The sequence below is a fragment of the Chroicocephalus ridibundus genome, chromosome 3, assembly GCF_963924245.1.
Source record: "Chroicocephalus ridibundus chromosome 3, bChrRid1.1, whole genome shotgun sequence".
NCBI lineage: Eukaryota > Metazoa > Chordata > Aves > Charadriiformes > Laridae > Chroicocephalus > Chroicocephalus ridibundus.
Window position 1 is genome coordinate 67,186,312 of NC_086286.1, and position 14,752 is coordinate 67,201,063.

Consider the following 14,752-nt stretch of genomic DNA (forward strand, 5'->3'; position numbering starts at 1 on the left):
GTACAGTGCTAAAAATCAAAAAGCAATCTCCCTCTTCTGCCGTGAGAGACAAACCACTTGCTGTTGCTCCAGAGCGCTCAAGCTGCACGCGGAGCACTAGGGACCCTGTGCGCAATACGGACCTTGCTCATTTTCCAAAGCTGAAAGGTAACATCCTCAAATTTTGCAAGGTAATTATCATTGTATGGAGCGTAATTTTTAATAGAAATGATGAAAACTAAGGTAATCTATTTCTCAGTATTTCTTCATAAAAATCCCCTCTTTACCCTCTCCTCAGATGCCTGACAGGCTATTGGAATTCCTGATTCAAAACCATTTAGGGTTGCTCCTGTGTGATATTGTTGTGCAATCAGAAATGGGTGAGGAAAATCACGTTGACCCAAACCAGAAGACACATTACTGTGGAACAGAATGGAAAAGCTACCAAAATGCTGTTGGATTTACCCAAGTGAACGGTGAAGTGGCCAATGTCACCCTGCCAGCAATTTCAGCAGCTTGTGTTGATCCTGAATATGCTAAAAGTGGCATCATTTGTGCATCCCACTGGTGAGAGATTCCTTAAGTAATTTTTCATTCCTAATGAACTTGTATTTTATTCCCTGTTTGGGCTTAACTCCACATTTTTACCTTCCAATAATGCCAACTGCACACTTTGTCTGCTGGGTAGGAATTTGTTCTTTTATACACAGCAGATGCACTCACTGTATGGCTTTCGGTGAACTAAATAATTCATGAATATGGCTCTTAGTTCTCTTGTCGGAGAATCAAGAAATGATGATGAGGGTGTTAAACACTTTTTTTTAGCTTTCAAGATAGCGGTCCCCAGTATCAACCTCCCAACGTACTCTTAACTTTCCTCAAACAATCAGTGGAATTATTCAGAACCCAAATAAAAACACAAACTTTCCTTTATTTTTTTTGCTTACTGCAACAAATACTTAAATGCTTTGGTGCAGCCTTGCTCTTTGATTTCTTTGAATTTCAAATTTGGTCATGTCAAAAATTATCACAAAGTTTTTTTTTTTTTTGTTTATCTACATAGTTTTTAACCAAAATTACATTATAACACACGAACACAGTCTTCTCTTTAAGGCACAACACATCATTATGCACATTCTGTTCGCCAAACTTATAAAAGAGACAATATTATATAACCCTCTCCCTCCCCTGCCCCTCCCAAAAGAAAGAAAAATTGCATCCACTTCCAAAATCAGCTGCTAATAAAGTCACAGTAAATTATTTTCATCAATAATTTACACAAATTACAGGTCTAGACAGGATTGTCATTATACAGTCTGAGTGCATTCCAATTCAGATTTTCTGGGTTAGGTAGGCTAAAGTCTGGTTCAAACCTCAGTGCTGAGAATATATCCCATTTTGAGGAATGTTGTTGAACACCACCTTGTCGGCTGGAAAACGCATGTTGGTGCTTTGCCAGTTCGAGTCCTTTGTTCACTCCTGTCAGGGCTCACTTGGTGTGTACCAGCAACCTCCACAGTTCTCATTCGTTTAAAAACGTTGCATATATAAGACCATAGAGCTTCCTTACGTAGCGCTAACTTTTTAACTCCATTCAGCAATCTGAATTCTTCAATTTGGAATTTTTAATTCCACATATTTCTTCCCTTCTTAAGACAATTCATATGTGTAAAGCCAGAGGCATTGAATCACACATAAAAATTCAGTGTACTTGAAATATATATATATATAAAAAAAAAAAAAAAAAGGATCGCCAACTTTAGAACACAGTTACAAATACTCTAGTTCCAGTGCTTGATGGAGAGCCAAGAGGTCCGAATGACTGGATATCCTCCAGAAAGGCATGTTGTGCTGTGTTTGTTAGAGGGGGGAAAAGGTCAGGAAAGATGAACACTGTGACACAGGGCGGTATATGACACACGAGGCTAGTCAGGTTATCACCACGTATTTTACACCACCATGGTTCTGGATTGATTTTTGCTAGTAAAGTACTGACAAAAATCAGACCAAAATAGATCTGAGCTTAATAGTACAACGGAAGGTAGAGTACTTTACTTACATAGTCCTTCTTAATACTTTCTTTGTAGAAAGACAGTTATTTACTAAGGGTTACTTGCCTATTGTTAGCATGCAAACCCATACAAAGGAGCATTAATAGCAAATCCATTTCTGCTCCACTTATTACATTTTGCAAAAGACCGAATGATCATTTCAAGGGCTGCAAGACTTTCATTAAAAGAGGCTTCACACACAACACTCTGCAACAGAGCTGAACTACATTTTTGTCCATCTAGGGGGAAAAAAACAAATCATGCATTTCTGGTTCCAAAAAGAAAATTTGTGTTGCAGAAAGCATCAGTGTCCTTGAGAGATGCAGATATATGCACTATTCTCCTTTCAGCAATTAATCAGAATAGAAAAAAACCCCATACTTTCATATTCTGTTCAGATCTATTTGCTGTATTGATCTCTGAATTCTGCATCTATTCATGCAATATAGCCAACGTTAAGAAAAAAGCATGCCAAACTGGAAAGTATACAATCCAACCACCTTTGTTTAGCACAAACTATAAAAGACCCATCACCAGTACTGTACCTATATTAAGGAACCATTTGGAATGAGCATTTTGGTTATTTTCATTTTGTTCCCATTCCAGCTACAACACTAAAAGGACAGTTTATTTTGCGACTCCTAGCACAATGATATTTACATCACTCGTCCTACGCAGACATTGTGAGGCAAAATTTTTCAGTTTCTGCACACTTCCAGGGTTATACCGGGAAGTGTGGTGCAAATTACTAATTTGAACTGTTTCTGAACATAGAAAATTTATCTGGTGAAATTCAGACTTGAATTATTATCATGAGTAAATTGAATATTTCTAAACAAACAGTTCTTTTTCAGAGACACAGATTTGGTGCACAATCTCTATGTTGTGTTCTTTTTCCTTTTGCAGGTATGTCTTTATTGAAGCAAATGATACATTCATCATATTTGCTCCAGTAAACTACAGATGTTCATCTATGTTAGTGAAAAATTTGCATAGTCCTTTAGATGTTTTTCCACATTCTCTGTAACACTTCTCTTGAAACCTCTCTGATTTCACCATTTAAAGAAAAACACCACCCAACCTTCATGGCATAGCCCTTTCTATCTCTTCTGCTTATCTTTCATTTGCTTGAAGCTAGTCAGACATTTTTATTGCAATCAGTTTTCATGTATTTTTAAAATAATTTTGAATTTTTTTTTCTTTCCAAACTGAAGTGAATCAAATGCTAGAATCCAAATGGTTCATTTTACTCTAAGTATTGATCTCATCATGCTCTTGTTGCCTTGCATCTATGGACTGAAATTATTTGTCATTCTGCCATTGCGCAACACTGACAGAAATGCAAACAGAAAGGCTTGCATTAGTAGCTATGTATCACACCAACATTTCAGGAGACAGGTTACCTTTTTTGCTGCCTGTTCTTCTTCTACACCATCCCCAATTACAACATATACTACTTTTCTGCCAAACCTTTGCATTATTCGTTCAAAGCAACTTTCTTTTCCTGGAAGATAAATGAGATAAGAGTTCAGAGTGAAGTTACCTGATTAGCTGCATGTTCCTCATCTCGGCCATCTCCAATCACAACATAAGTTATGTTAGTGCCAAATCTGGACACTATACGCTCAAAACAGCTCTCTTTGCCTGAAAAACAATGCACTGTTTATTCAAGCTATCAAAAGAGTTATGGTGAAGCCCTACAAAGGATTATTCCAGTGGTAAGACATGGTTACTACTACTTTTTGAAAATTCCCAGCCTTGGGATTTAGAGACAAAACGGGTAAGAAACAATTGATTCCCTTCATGACACTAAGCTGTTGCAGGTAAAACTAAATCTCTTAAGAGTTGCAGGAAAGCCACTAAGATAAAGGAATTAGCAGCACTGCAAAAATGAATAGGTCCTTGAATGAATAATTGAATTAAAATATTTCCCTATTATTGTAGTAATATTTTTTCACGGAAAGCAGAAATATTAATTCTAGAGCATCTGCAACAATGAATGATGTAGCAAGGGAAAAAGTGCTCAAAAAGCAATGGACAAGCAAAATAAAATTCCTTCCTGGGAGGACTTCCACGAATCATTTGGCTTTTTTTGAGAAATGTGGACGCAAGCAGGCTAGGCCAGTAACAACAATAAACAGGATTGAAAGGGACCAAGCAAAAGTCATCTACCGTTCTTCTCATTGTACTGCAGGTTCAGTTTTACCAACAAATGATTGTGCTATCGATCCCAAAACTGTCCGAATATGATGATTTCACTGTTTACACAGGCAATCTCCATATTTAATGAATTCTTTCCGTGTGCCCTATTGCAAAGAATCATCACCTGTTGGGAGGTATCCCATCAATATAAAGATTATTTCTTCCCTCTCTGCAATAGCTTTTTACCTTGTTTGTCGTTAGGTCTATCCCCGCCCCAGGTTTTTCAGTCTCTTCTCACAAGCTCATGATTTCTAGATCTCCGATTCTTATGCCCTTCTTTTGCCTTTTTTCAACTGGCCCACAAAAAAGGGCTTATGATTAGGAAAAGCAGCGTGTGTATTCATTGTTGAGTGAGGACCAGATTTCAGTGTGTGCAAGCAACAGCTGCAGTTACAGTCCTGTGCTCAGAGATCACTGAGATGGAAAGTAGAGAGAGATCTTGTACCCCAGAGTTTGCTCTGCTCCCGACAGGAGTGTAACAGCGGCCAGGCTGTTCCCAGAAGGAATTCCTGGTGCGGAATTACTTCGACAGAGACTCCGGAGACTGCGCTCCACTTCACCACCCCCTTCTGTGCTGTCGGCTCTATTTCTTAATGCTTCTTCCTTTGGTCCGAGTGCAATTTCAGTGACTGAATCCAACACGTACGGGCTGTATGGCAGATGATGTTCGTTCCAGAGGCTGCTCAATACCATGTGGCATTTGGGATACTTCATTCCTTGACTTAAGTTTTTAAAGTATTTGAGGCATTCTCTCTAGAGGACAGCTACAGCTAATTTAAGGGTGATTGAGATAATAGTTTTTCCTGACATTGTTAGAATATGCCCTGTATTTTCACTTGTGAAAATAATATAGGAAACATATTGTAATGCTTCTGTCACTTAAGTGTCACAATCCATGTTATATAAGGTGTCATAGGTATAGAAATTAAGCATTCCTGAATTAATAAATGGTAAATCATGAAATCTGCCAAAATTATCAGTCATTGTAGGCTGCGTCCCATTTCACATGAATGATAACTTTTCTTGGCTTACAAGAAAATTTTGGATGCAATTTCCCAAAACCATGAATTTCCAAACTGTAATACACAAGAGGTACAGAGTTATCAACAGAATAGGGAAGTGCCCTTGTGGCATCCATCAACACAGCTTCTGTTGGTAACAGTTGTCATTACCATCACTGAGCTACTATGCTTCCAGAAAAAGCTTGTGAAGCGGTGGCCTGGCTTACATAGAGCCGAAGGTCAGAACACACACTATTTTAACAGAAGTTCTGCTTAGATTTGAATTCACAAAGCACTTTTCTTCATTCTTTTCCACACATTTTTTGTTTTTCTGCACCATACTTAGGAGTTTCTGAGGCTTTTAATCAGTATGATCAGTATGGGGACCTTTATTCCTTCAGGCATCATTGAAAATAACGGGAACTTGGAATTTATTGACATAAACACATCTGAACATATGCAATGCCTAAGTCTTATAACTAACACTGTAAGTATCAGGGAAGTGGCTTGGAATCCATCCATTACTGGGAAAAAAACCTGGTAATGCAGTGTAGTCAGAACGGACAAAAGAATAATTTTCTTACCTATTTTGGTTGCACTGTAAATATTTTCAATAGGAAAAGCTCCTCCTAAGCTGTATAGTAGAACTTTTGCAAGTGCTGGGATAAGCTGGGTTGTTGTTACCAACACGTTTACACAGTTACTCCTAAAAGGAGAGAAAGAGTTTAAGTTTAAATAGCTTAAAACCATTACCCAAATGCTGATGAAGTGAACCAGCTGTGGAGAGCATATTCAGGATTCCTCAACATTTACTTTCACTCACGCAGCAGCGCTGCTCAGCACCATCACTTCCAGAAAAAGGCACATAAAACTTTTGGCAAAACCCTTTAAAAAAATATGCAGGCCTGATTTGTAGGAAATGTTCCACGCTGGTTTATAAAAAACAGGTCCTTGAAGATTGGCCCGCTAAAATGCAGACATTTAAGATCACCAACTACGTCTGAAAATAGGCATTTGAATGCTTTGAAAGCATCATTTCATGTTGGCATTAACTGGCAGTAGCTACCAGCCAAATAAAAGAGTTAGAAGAACGCAAAACCATCATTTTTTACTCCTTTCTTGAGAGGAACTAAACAGCCAATACACATTTCTGCCCAATGACATCACTTTCTTCATGTTTCAAGAGTAAGAATATTTCTGAGAAGAGGGGGAGATAAGAATAATTGTGTTAATAAGCTGGCATCGAATGGTGAGGAGGAAAACTCGACTGGAGAAGTTGTGCGAGCAGTTACACAACAGAAAAATCAGAGCCAGGCTACTTTAGGCACCGACAGGCTGGAACATGAGCGTGACCACGGTGTGAACACGGAGCTGACAGCAAACAGTTGTGAGTTTTTCCTCCTGGTTCTTCAACAAATTCCAAGCAAGATCTTAGGCTACTATTTCTGCCTTAGTGTATCTCAGTTTCCTGTCAGTATGGTACAGGTAATGTTCTGAAGATTTATAGCTGTACAGTTCTTTGAAGGCAAGACTATAGACTATTATTTAACAGTCCTGAGTAACTGATAACAGTTTTCCAGGCTCATACACCAATGCTCAACTGGCCTTCATTTCCAAGTATCTTTTTGAAGAGTATCAATTTGGAAAGAAACGCAGGGATAAACACAATGGCTTACACACATTTTTTACTTTTTTTCTCTTGAGATGCTTCAGACACTGTCAAATAAACAACAGTTAAGAGAGAAACACATTGCAGAAGTTGCTGCATTTGAAATAAGCTTTCTGCCTGATGCTATCTTTTCCCAGACATGTTCAGAAGGCAAGATGGCTTAACATTGTTCTTTTTTATGATTTAAAACCAGAATTTTTGAGGATTTCTGATGAAATTTTAATAACAAATTTAATAATCAGAATTCTACAATGCCCTTTCAATGTACACAAGGAAATTAATCACATTTTAGAAGTCACTCCATACTATCTTTAGTAAACGCTGGAAATTCTGAAAATGAAATCACTTTCCATGGAATTTTTCCTATGTCCTATTCAAGTTTCGTATTAGACCTGTTCCGTTCTTTAAAGGCACTAATTTATTGTAACCTGAAATGTAAAAAAAATATCCCTTACAGGTCCAAAACAATAAACTTCTTTACAGTAGACTCAAATACATACCTTGTGCTGATAATTGATAATGATTTAAGTGCGTTTGTTAGCCAGGAGTCTGTCAGAGCTTCAATCTCTGCTCTTAATTGCAACCATGCATCTCTTTTAGCCGGACCCAGGAGTCCTTCGATGTAAAAAAGTAAGAAAATAACAAATTAAATACTGTATTAGCTTGAATGTATAGATTTTATAGTCATTGTTTCTTTTTTAAATGCCACTAGAACTTGAAAAAGCATCAAAGAGAAAATCCATTGTCTTCAAAGCTCAGCAAATTGCTCTCTGTTTTTATTTGCACTCCACTATATCAAGAAATGTCAGAGAGTATCGCAGATATTAATCATTAGTTGTCTGTGTTTTTTTCATCTATTCAGGCTACTTTACTACGTTTCAAAGCATACCTCTCAGAAATACATATTTTTAAAAACAGCTCCTCACATATATCTCACACTCTCATTATCAGAGGCAGTGACAAGGAGATCCATGCCATCGGGATCATAGGCAGAGTCACTCACACAAGAAGAGGCCTTAGAACAAACTTGCCCTGCAGTATCTGCAGATGTTTAAAACTGCCCTGCTTATGATTCTGTATATAGGTGAACCTCAGGTTACACATACGGAAATACATTTGTTTGGCAATGGCTTGCTCTTCATGTCCTGATGTAGTTAGCAATGATAGCTCCTTTTATAGCATCTACAGCCCCTGAACGGCCGCACATCTTATGTTCTCATATCTAAATTATTCCTTAAAAGCACCTTAGAATCCCCTTCTGGTTGTGAATGATCAGATTTTAAAAAATACCCAGCCTATTGGATGTTGAGACAGGAGTTCTTTGGAACCAAGGTATTTTAAATTTAGATTTCGTCCTGGAAGAGCAGGGAAGCAGGCTTCATGACCTTTAGTATCCCTCTTCTCTTTCACACCCCACGTTCCCAAGAAGTGGTGATGCCTGCCTTCAAAAATCTGAAATGAAGCAATCTAAAAATTCCTACTTTGATCTAGCCTTCTGTTGCCTTTTAACAGCTGTTTTGAAATAAATAGATACACATGTGATAAAAAGATTATTTAAAAAGCTATGAAGAGGATGGACACCCACTAAGGATGGAACATATTTCAGAAGCAGGATTGGTGGGAAAGAATAAAAACGTTAATACAACGCACCACATATCTGCACTCTGCCTTTGCAACGATTGTTCCTCTTAGTGTCTTTCCCTGTGCTGTGCTCTTGGACTTAACCTCTTCCTAATGTTAAAAGTTTTATGAAATGCAACAGCTTTAGAACCTTAGATGCATTCGGAGATATAAGAAAACCCAGTAAACTTTTGGATAATAGTGTTTTGTGTATTTTTAATACATAAAAACTCCATTCATGACACCAATGAAGGGCAAGGTAGGGCAAGTGAAAGCCCATCATTTACTACTACCCTTTACTCCTACTGTTTCATCCTGCAGCAAGTAAAGACTCCGAACTTCTAAGAGAAAATACATATTTCAAGTTTACATAGTTTAGAAAATTATTAAGGTAATGACTAATTCACTATCCATCTTAGTAGTACTGTTACTCATTTTTGAGAGACTGCAGGAAGTGAACTGTCTGGCTTTGCCACAGGTGAGCTTTACTTTAAATTTCGTGTTCCTCTGAAACAAATATCAGATGAATTGAAAAAGCCCATGCTATAGAATGGCAGAGTGTTCACTTGGCCTCCTTCCTGGTTGGGTTGGCCTCATCTCATCCTCAACTGTGGCTGTAGCAATGCTTGAAGACTTGGAAGTACTCCCTGTTCTCGCAGGCTCTTCTTGAGGGATTCAGCTGACATACTCCCCTCCTCAGAAGAGGGCTGTCTGCCTCTGCAAGTCACGCAGGGCTCTCCAGAACAGATTCTTTCAGTTCTGCTGCTTGATTTCCTACAAGCCTGATGGCATGGACATGAGTGAGTCCATGAATGAAAACAGCAATAAGAAAGCCCAAATGAGACTTGGATTTCTAGCTGACACAATTAACTGCGTAGGCTGCAGAGCCCACAGAAGGGGCTAGTGGTATGGCAGTGCTAGGTTTTCTCGCACCCACTGGTGAAAACAGACTAGCTGGTACCCAGCAGAGATTTTAGCAAACATTGCGTTGTTACCAACTACGTCATGAAAACGTAGGATGGAATAGGCCAGCCACAACCAATTTATGCTGTGGAAACTATACGACCTCTTTCCTAGAATAAAAGCATATTTGAGGCAGAGTAAGTGGCTCAGTAAGGTAGGTATAACTCAGCTGGGTCTGAAGGAGAAAAAGGGGCTCTGTGGAAGCTAAATGGGAACCTCATCTGCTTCCACACCTCTGGTTCTCCTGCACAACAGCACAACGTTGGCTCTGCCAATGCACGCCATAGCTTTCAATAGCCCAAGGCCCAGTCACATCACTTTCCATTCAGTCTGCAGCTTCCAAGGTGGGAGTTCATCGCCATGTATTTTAACCTGATCAGCATTCTAAATTGGTTTTGACAATTAAACTCACCTCCTATGTTGTTCTTGTAAGTATTATACAACTCTTTTACTCTTCTATAACGGAAAGCCAGCTTCCTCATCCAGTCAACCCCTCCTCTTACACCTGTTGGCAGACAAAGGTTTGCACTACTTGCAGCTGCATGGAAGCCATCAGTTGCAAAACTGTAGGTACTGCAAACACCCAAAATACAGTAAAAATAAATACAATGTATTCCTGTAAATGCTCAATTTATTTAATCTTTGAAGAAAAAAAAAAGAAACAAATGCTCTATCTTACCTTAGGTCTTGTCCATTATCATCAGAAGAAACATCATCTATGTGAACTTGATCACACTCCTGTTGAAAAAAAAAAAAATCAAGTGATAAATTATCTTATAAAAGAGTACGCTGTCCATATGCTTAGTACAGATGTTGGAGAAATGATTGGTGCAGGCCACTAAGTGCACCAGAAGATGGCAGCGTACGTACACCTACAGCTTCCTATTACCACCAATGTCTTTAAAATAATACAACCTTCAACTCCTTCTACACTGTATAAATTATTAGTTAAAATAGGCCTTTAGAAAAGCACATGTAATTTTAGTGTGATTTTAGATTAAAATTATTTTAATTGAAAACCCACAACAATTTCTAGTCTCTCTAGCACACCAGTATTCCAAAATCACCTAAACCTTATTTCCCCACTTCCTAAAAGCTATAGACAAGGAACATCCAGAGGCACGTAATTTCTGTTAAGTCTCTAGGAGTTTGGATGCTTATCAGATTCTTTGCTTGATTTATCCAAATGACTTTGGCTGGAAAATCACTGGCTGGATAATCAAGCAGTCCTGGAGAATTTCATTGTTTCCTGGTTTCAGAAGGGATGGAAGTAACTCCAGGGAACTGAGGTACACTGGAAAACTGAACTCCTCTCCAAGCTGGTTTTATAATTGGATAGCTATCAAATATCCTCTTCTGCACAGTGGTTACAGCAGAAAGATAGGAAAATGTGGGGGAAGCTCAAATAAATAACTCATGCCACCAAGCAACAGTAAATATGAACAGGCATCGTATTACTGTTTTCTGCAGTTGCTAGAATTAACTTCTTAACCCAAAAACACATCTGAAATTCAGTATCCAGAGATTTTACTTTCCTGTATGTATTTTTTTTAATATTTAAAATAGCTGTTGTTAATATAATCCTGATACAATTCATGACAAAGTTCAAGGACTACTTAAAAATTACTCCCCAGCTAATGTTTTCAGATACTTTAATCTCAACACTAAGATAATATGAGGCTGAACTTTCAAAATGCACAGTTCTGTGCCTCAAATAAGGAGCTGGCTGAGTCACCCACTTCAAATAAAGTTGCTGACAAGCAGCACTTAATTCTGACTCTCCGTGACATGCAGGAGTACACAGTTCTCACTTTCCAATCTCAGTCTTGCACCAGTGCTAAGGTGCCCAGATAAAGAATAAATCTGAACAGGGGGGTGATTTCCAAATGTGTATGCCTCAAGTTCCTAGAGTGTGAATTTGGGGAATTACCATTTCTTCTTTCTGTTTTGTTTGCTTTGCACTGAATGAAAACTTAACAGACTTTTACCCACATGAAGTAAATGGTTAAAAAAAAAAAGAAGCAATTTTTGTATAAAATAAATACATATGATTTCATTTTCAAATACATAATTTCATTGCATCACACAAGCAATCATAATTTTAAATTCTGTGTCAAGACTAAAAGAATAAGTGGCCAAACTCCGCTTATCCGGCTTAATCCATTAAGACAGGCATGAAAGAACTTCATGCAAGGAACAGAAATGAAGCATTCTTCTTCCCAGTGGAGAAACAAAATTTTTTGGTTCTGTCTGAGGAGATTATCTTGAGCCGTAGAATATTTTAAAGAAGCTGCTTTTGGCTGCAAATATCAGATGAAAAGAGAAAGAAAAGGGGAAGTGGCAGCTGAAATAGAAGATTCATTTCTTTATCCTTATTTATTATTTACACTCCAGAAAAAAAATGCAACTATACTCCACCCAGTGTAGGACAGGAACTCAAAAATAAGACAAAAAAGCCCCACTGGGACAAATTCTAACTCTGTATTTTGCATTATCTGGCTTCATAATCACCTTTATAGATTTCCCTGGAACTGGTCCAAGCGTAAGTTAATTTAAAAATTTTAAAAATCAGTCCTGTGGATTTGAAGGTGTACTAATTAAATGGAGGGCACACAGAAGCCCGGATGGATAAGGAGGAGTGTCTGCTGCTGTTTGGGTTTTGTTAAGCCTTTCAGCTGCAGCCTTGAAAATTCCAGATAACTGTTATGCTGATAATTTCATTATTAAGTTAAATATAAGTGGATGGCAAAGCCTCGGCTGTTTACTTTTATGCTTTTATCTCACAGTTTGTTCATTGACTTCAGGGACAGGAGATGAGGGGAACATGCCATTTTCTGATTACTTGCTCCTTGTGCCTGCAAGAAGGTTGTTAAGTTTCCAGCCACATAAGAGGATCAAACCCAACAGCATTTTCCAGCCTCCTCCTTTTCCTTCTTCCTCTTCCCCGCTCAGATCTGCAGCTCATCTGACACGGGCAATACACATTTGCTGACCAACAACCAACTCATGTGCCCACCACTCCTTGCTTTGTTTTATTCTGCTTTCTCGTTTATTTGTCTAATTCAACTAAAATTTTACATTTTACAAATTCACTTATACGGTGTGGAAAAAATGTCCGGAAAAAAAGAAAAAGCAGGCGGGTTGAGCAGGTTTGAGATAGTTCTCTACTTTTTCCCAAAAGAAACAAGAAAGCGGTGGCACAACACCAGATCTGAGTTTGCTTGTAAAAGACACCGAACAGTTGCAGGGAGGAAGGAAAGAACGCAAGCTCTCTGTCACTTTAAATGTTAAGGTAAAATACTTTTCCCATCAGCTACAGTACTCGCTACACTCAAGTCATAGTGGCTCACTGTCAGTGCAAGGTCAAAACTAAGAAAGAAAAAAATGTATTTCCTCTTACTGAGAGTACAGGAAAAGGAATCTAGGTACCATAACTGGCTTTTGCTTGAAGCAATGCTAATTTAAATTATATCTGAGTACAGTCAATTCTCTGCAGCAATTTTTAGAGCCTGAAAATTTGAGAGTACAGAATCAACAAATCATCCATAAAAATTATCCTCCTGGAATGGACAGTAATTTCATTATCCAGTAAAAACACTGACTCACCACACTGAACACAAAAATGTTATTACTGAGGGGATATTCAGTGCTATGCTTTCTCAGGCTACGCAGAACACAGCTTTTCATGCATATGTTTCAGTCTCTGTTAAAAATAGTTTGACCTGACTCCCAAGTTCTAAGAATTATCTAAATCCTATTTTTTATTTCGCATTTCCATTTCTAATGAGAAAAAAATGCTGACAAAATCTTATTTAAAATATGGTAGGAGTACCATAAAAATGGAAATGTAATTCAGTTTGTTTGAAATAAATACTCTTTTTTCTTCATTGTCCTGGGAGTGGAGGGGGATAACGGAGTTGGATGGTTCATGTTCAAATTCTTCCCTGCAATTTGTGGAAATTGGGTTTTTTGTCTGCATAGTATGCCCTACCAATATTTCTAAAGCTGTCTTAAAATTAATACTGAGATAGGGAGAAAAACTTCAATTTATTCCTTACCTGGTTGAGATCAGAATGCATTAGTCTGGATATTATTACAGCACTGAGACCCATCTCTAAGCACTGTTTAGGCATATGAACTTTCTAGAGCACCAGACTCCTATTTTCATGGCAAAACACCAACTGCCCTCCCAAGTGATACTTCTCAAGCTAACTAAAATTTATACAGTGAGAATGAAATAGCTGGAGAACAGCCTAGCCTGAAATAAAAGTGTAGCTTGGCTGATTAGAACATGGGTTACTGGGTCAGCGGGGAATGTCTCAGCAGATCGGAATTTCTGCATCAGCAGTCATTGTAGTGAGACAGATTTGCATAGAGGAAGGAAAACTTTATTTTTGTATATGATAGCTTTCAATAACTTGGTTATTATTACTGGACTCTGGTATGTGGTGTTTGCAACCAAGAAAGACATGGAAAAAAGAGAGTTTAGAGGATGTAATGACTGGAGTCAGTATTACAGGAATACAGGTTCATTAGTACGTTACAGTTGTCATGTTTGGAGCCACGAGGTTTATTGTGGGACGAAGATGAAAGCAAGACAGAAGGTATGGGATCTGACGGCTCAGCATTAATAAAGTGAGAAGATGAAAGGATAAGTTACCTGTCTAGTGAACAAAGGCCTATATCACTTCCTTCCGTAAGAACTGAAGGTCTTGTGTCTTGATGGCCATGACCATCAGCAGCTCAGCACTCACCTCCCCTCTCCTGGGGGAGGATGGAGAGAGGAAGACAGAGAAAGAGAGATGGAGAGAGGGGGAGATGAGGAGAGACCTCAGGTCAGAATTCATTACACTGTCATCACGCAGATGTACTGTAACATTCAGTAATGGCCATATGCTCTGGAAACATATTTAAACAGACAGATTTATTCATCTGCATATTAAAGGATGCCTCTAGGTACTTTGATGCAGGATGCCATCTAATTATATCTTATTTGCTAAGACAACAGAAAATTATTGATCTTCTTGCATATTCTAGAATGTGTGCATACAGCTTATTTCAGAATAAGAAGTTTGGAATTTTGGTAGTCTTATAAGAGAGTTGGTTTTGAAACAAAGGTACATTCTAGGCTAGAAAATACTTAATTGCATATAGAAATTGGTTTAATCAAATCAAATGGATTGAGTTATGAGATTCTCCAAGGCAGGCCCCAGGTAGTATATTTTGATTTATCTAAAACTAAACACTGAATACTGTTGAAGCTCTGG

At 38.1% G+C, this 14,752-nt stretch overlaps 1 protein-coding gene across 8 annotated transcripts in view; it reads right to left on the bottom strand.

Moving 5' to 3' along the window:
• Nucleotides 1-890: 890 nt before the first annotated feature.
• EYA4 (EYA transcriptional coactivator and phosphatase 4) overlaps nt 891-14,752 on the bottom strand; it is a 156,080-nt gene continuing 142,218 nt past the window's right edge. For all 8 annotated transcript variants that reach the window (XM_063329562.1, XM_063329558.1, XM_063329560.1 and 5 more), the window contains exons 15-20: nt 10,165-10,223; nt 9,898-10,058; nt 7,403-7,517; nt 5,818-5,939; nt 3,434-3,534; nt 891-1,830 (exon numbers count right to left, since the gene is read on the bottom strand). In XM_063329562.1, coding sequence (XP_063185632.1) covers nt 1,750-1,830; nt 3,434-3,534; nt 5,818-5,939; nt 7,403-7,517; nt 9,898-10,058; nt 10,165-10,223 — 639 coding nt within the window. In that variant the 3' untranslated portion in view covers nt 891-1,749. The remainder of the gene's footprint in view (nt 1,831-3,433; nt 3,535-5,817; nt 5,940-7,402; nt 7,518-9,897; nt 10,059-10,164; nt 10,224-14,752) is intronic.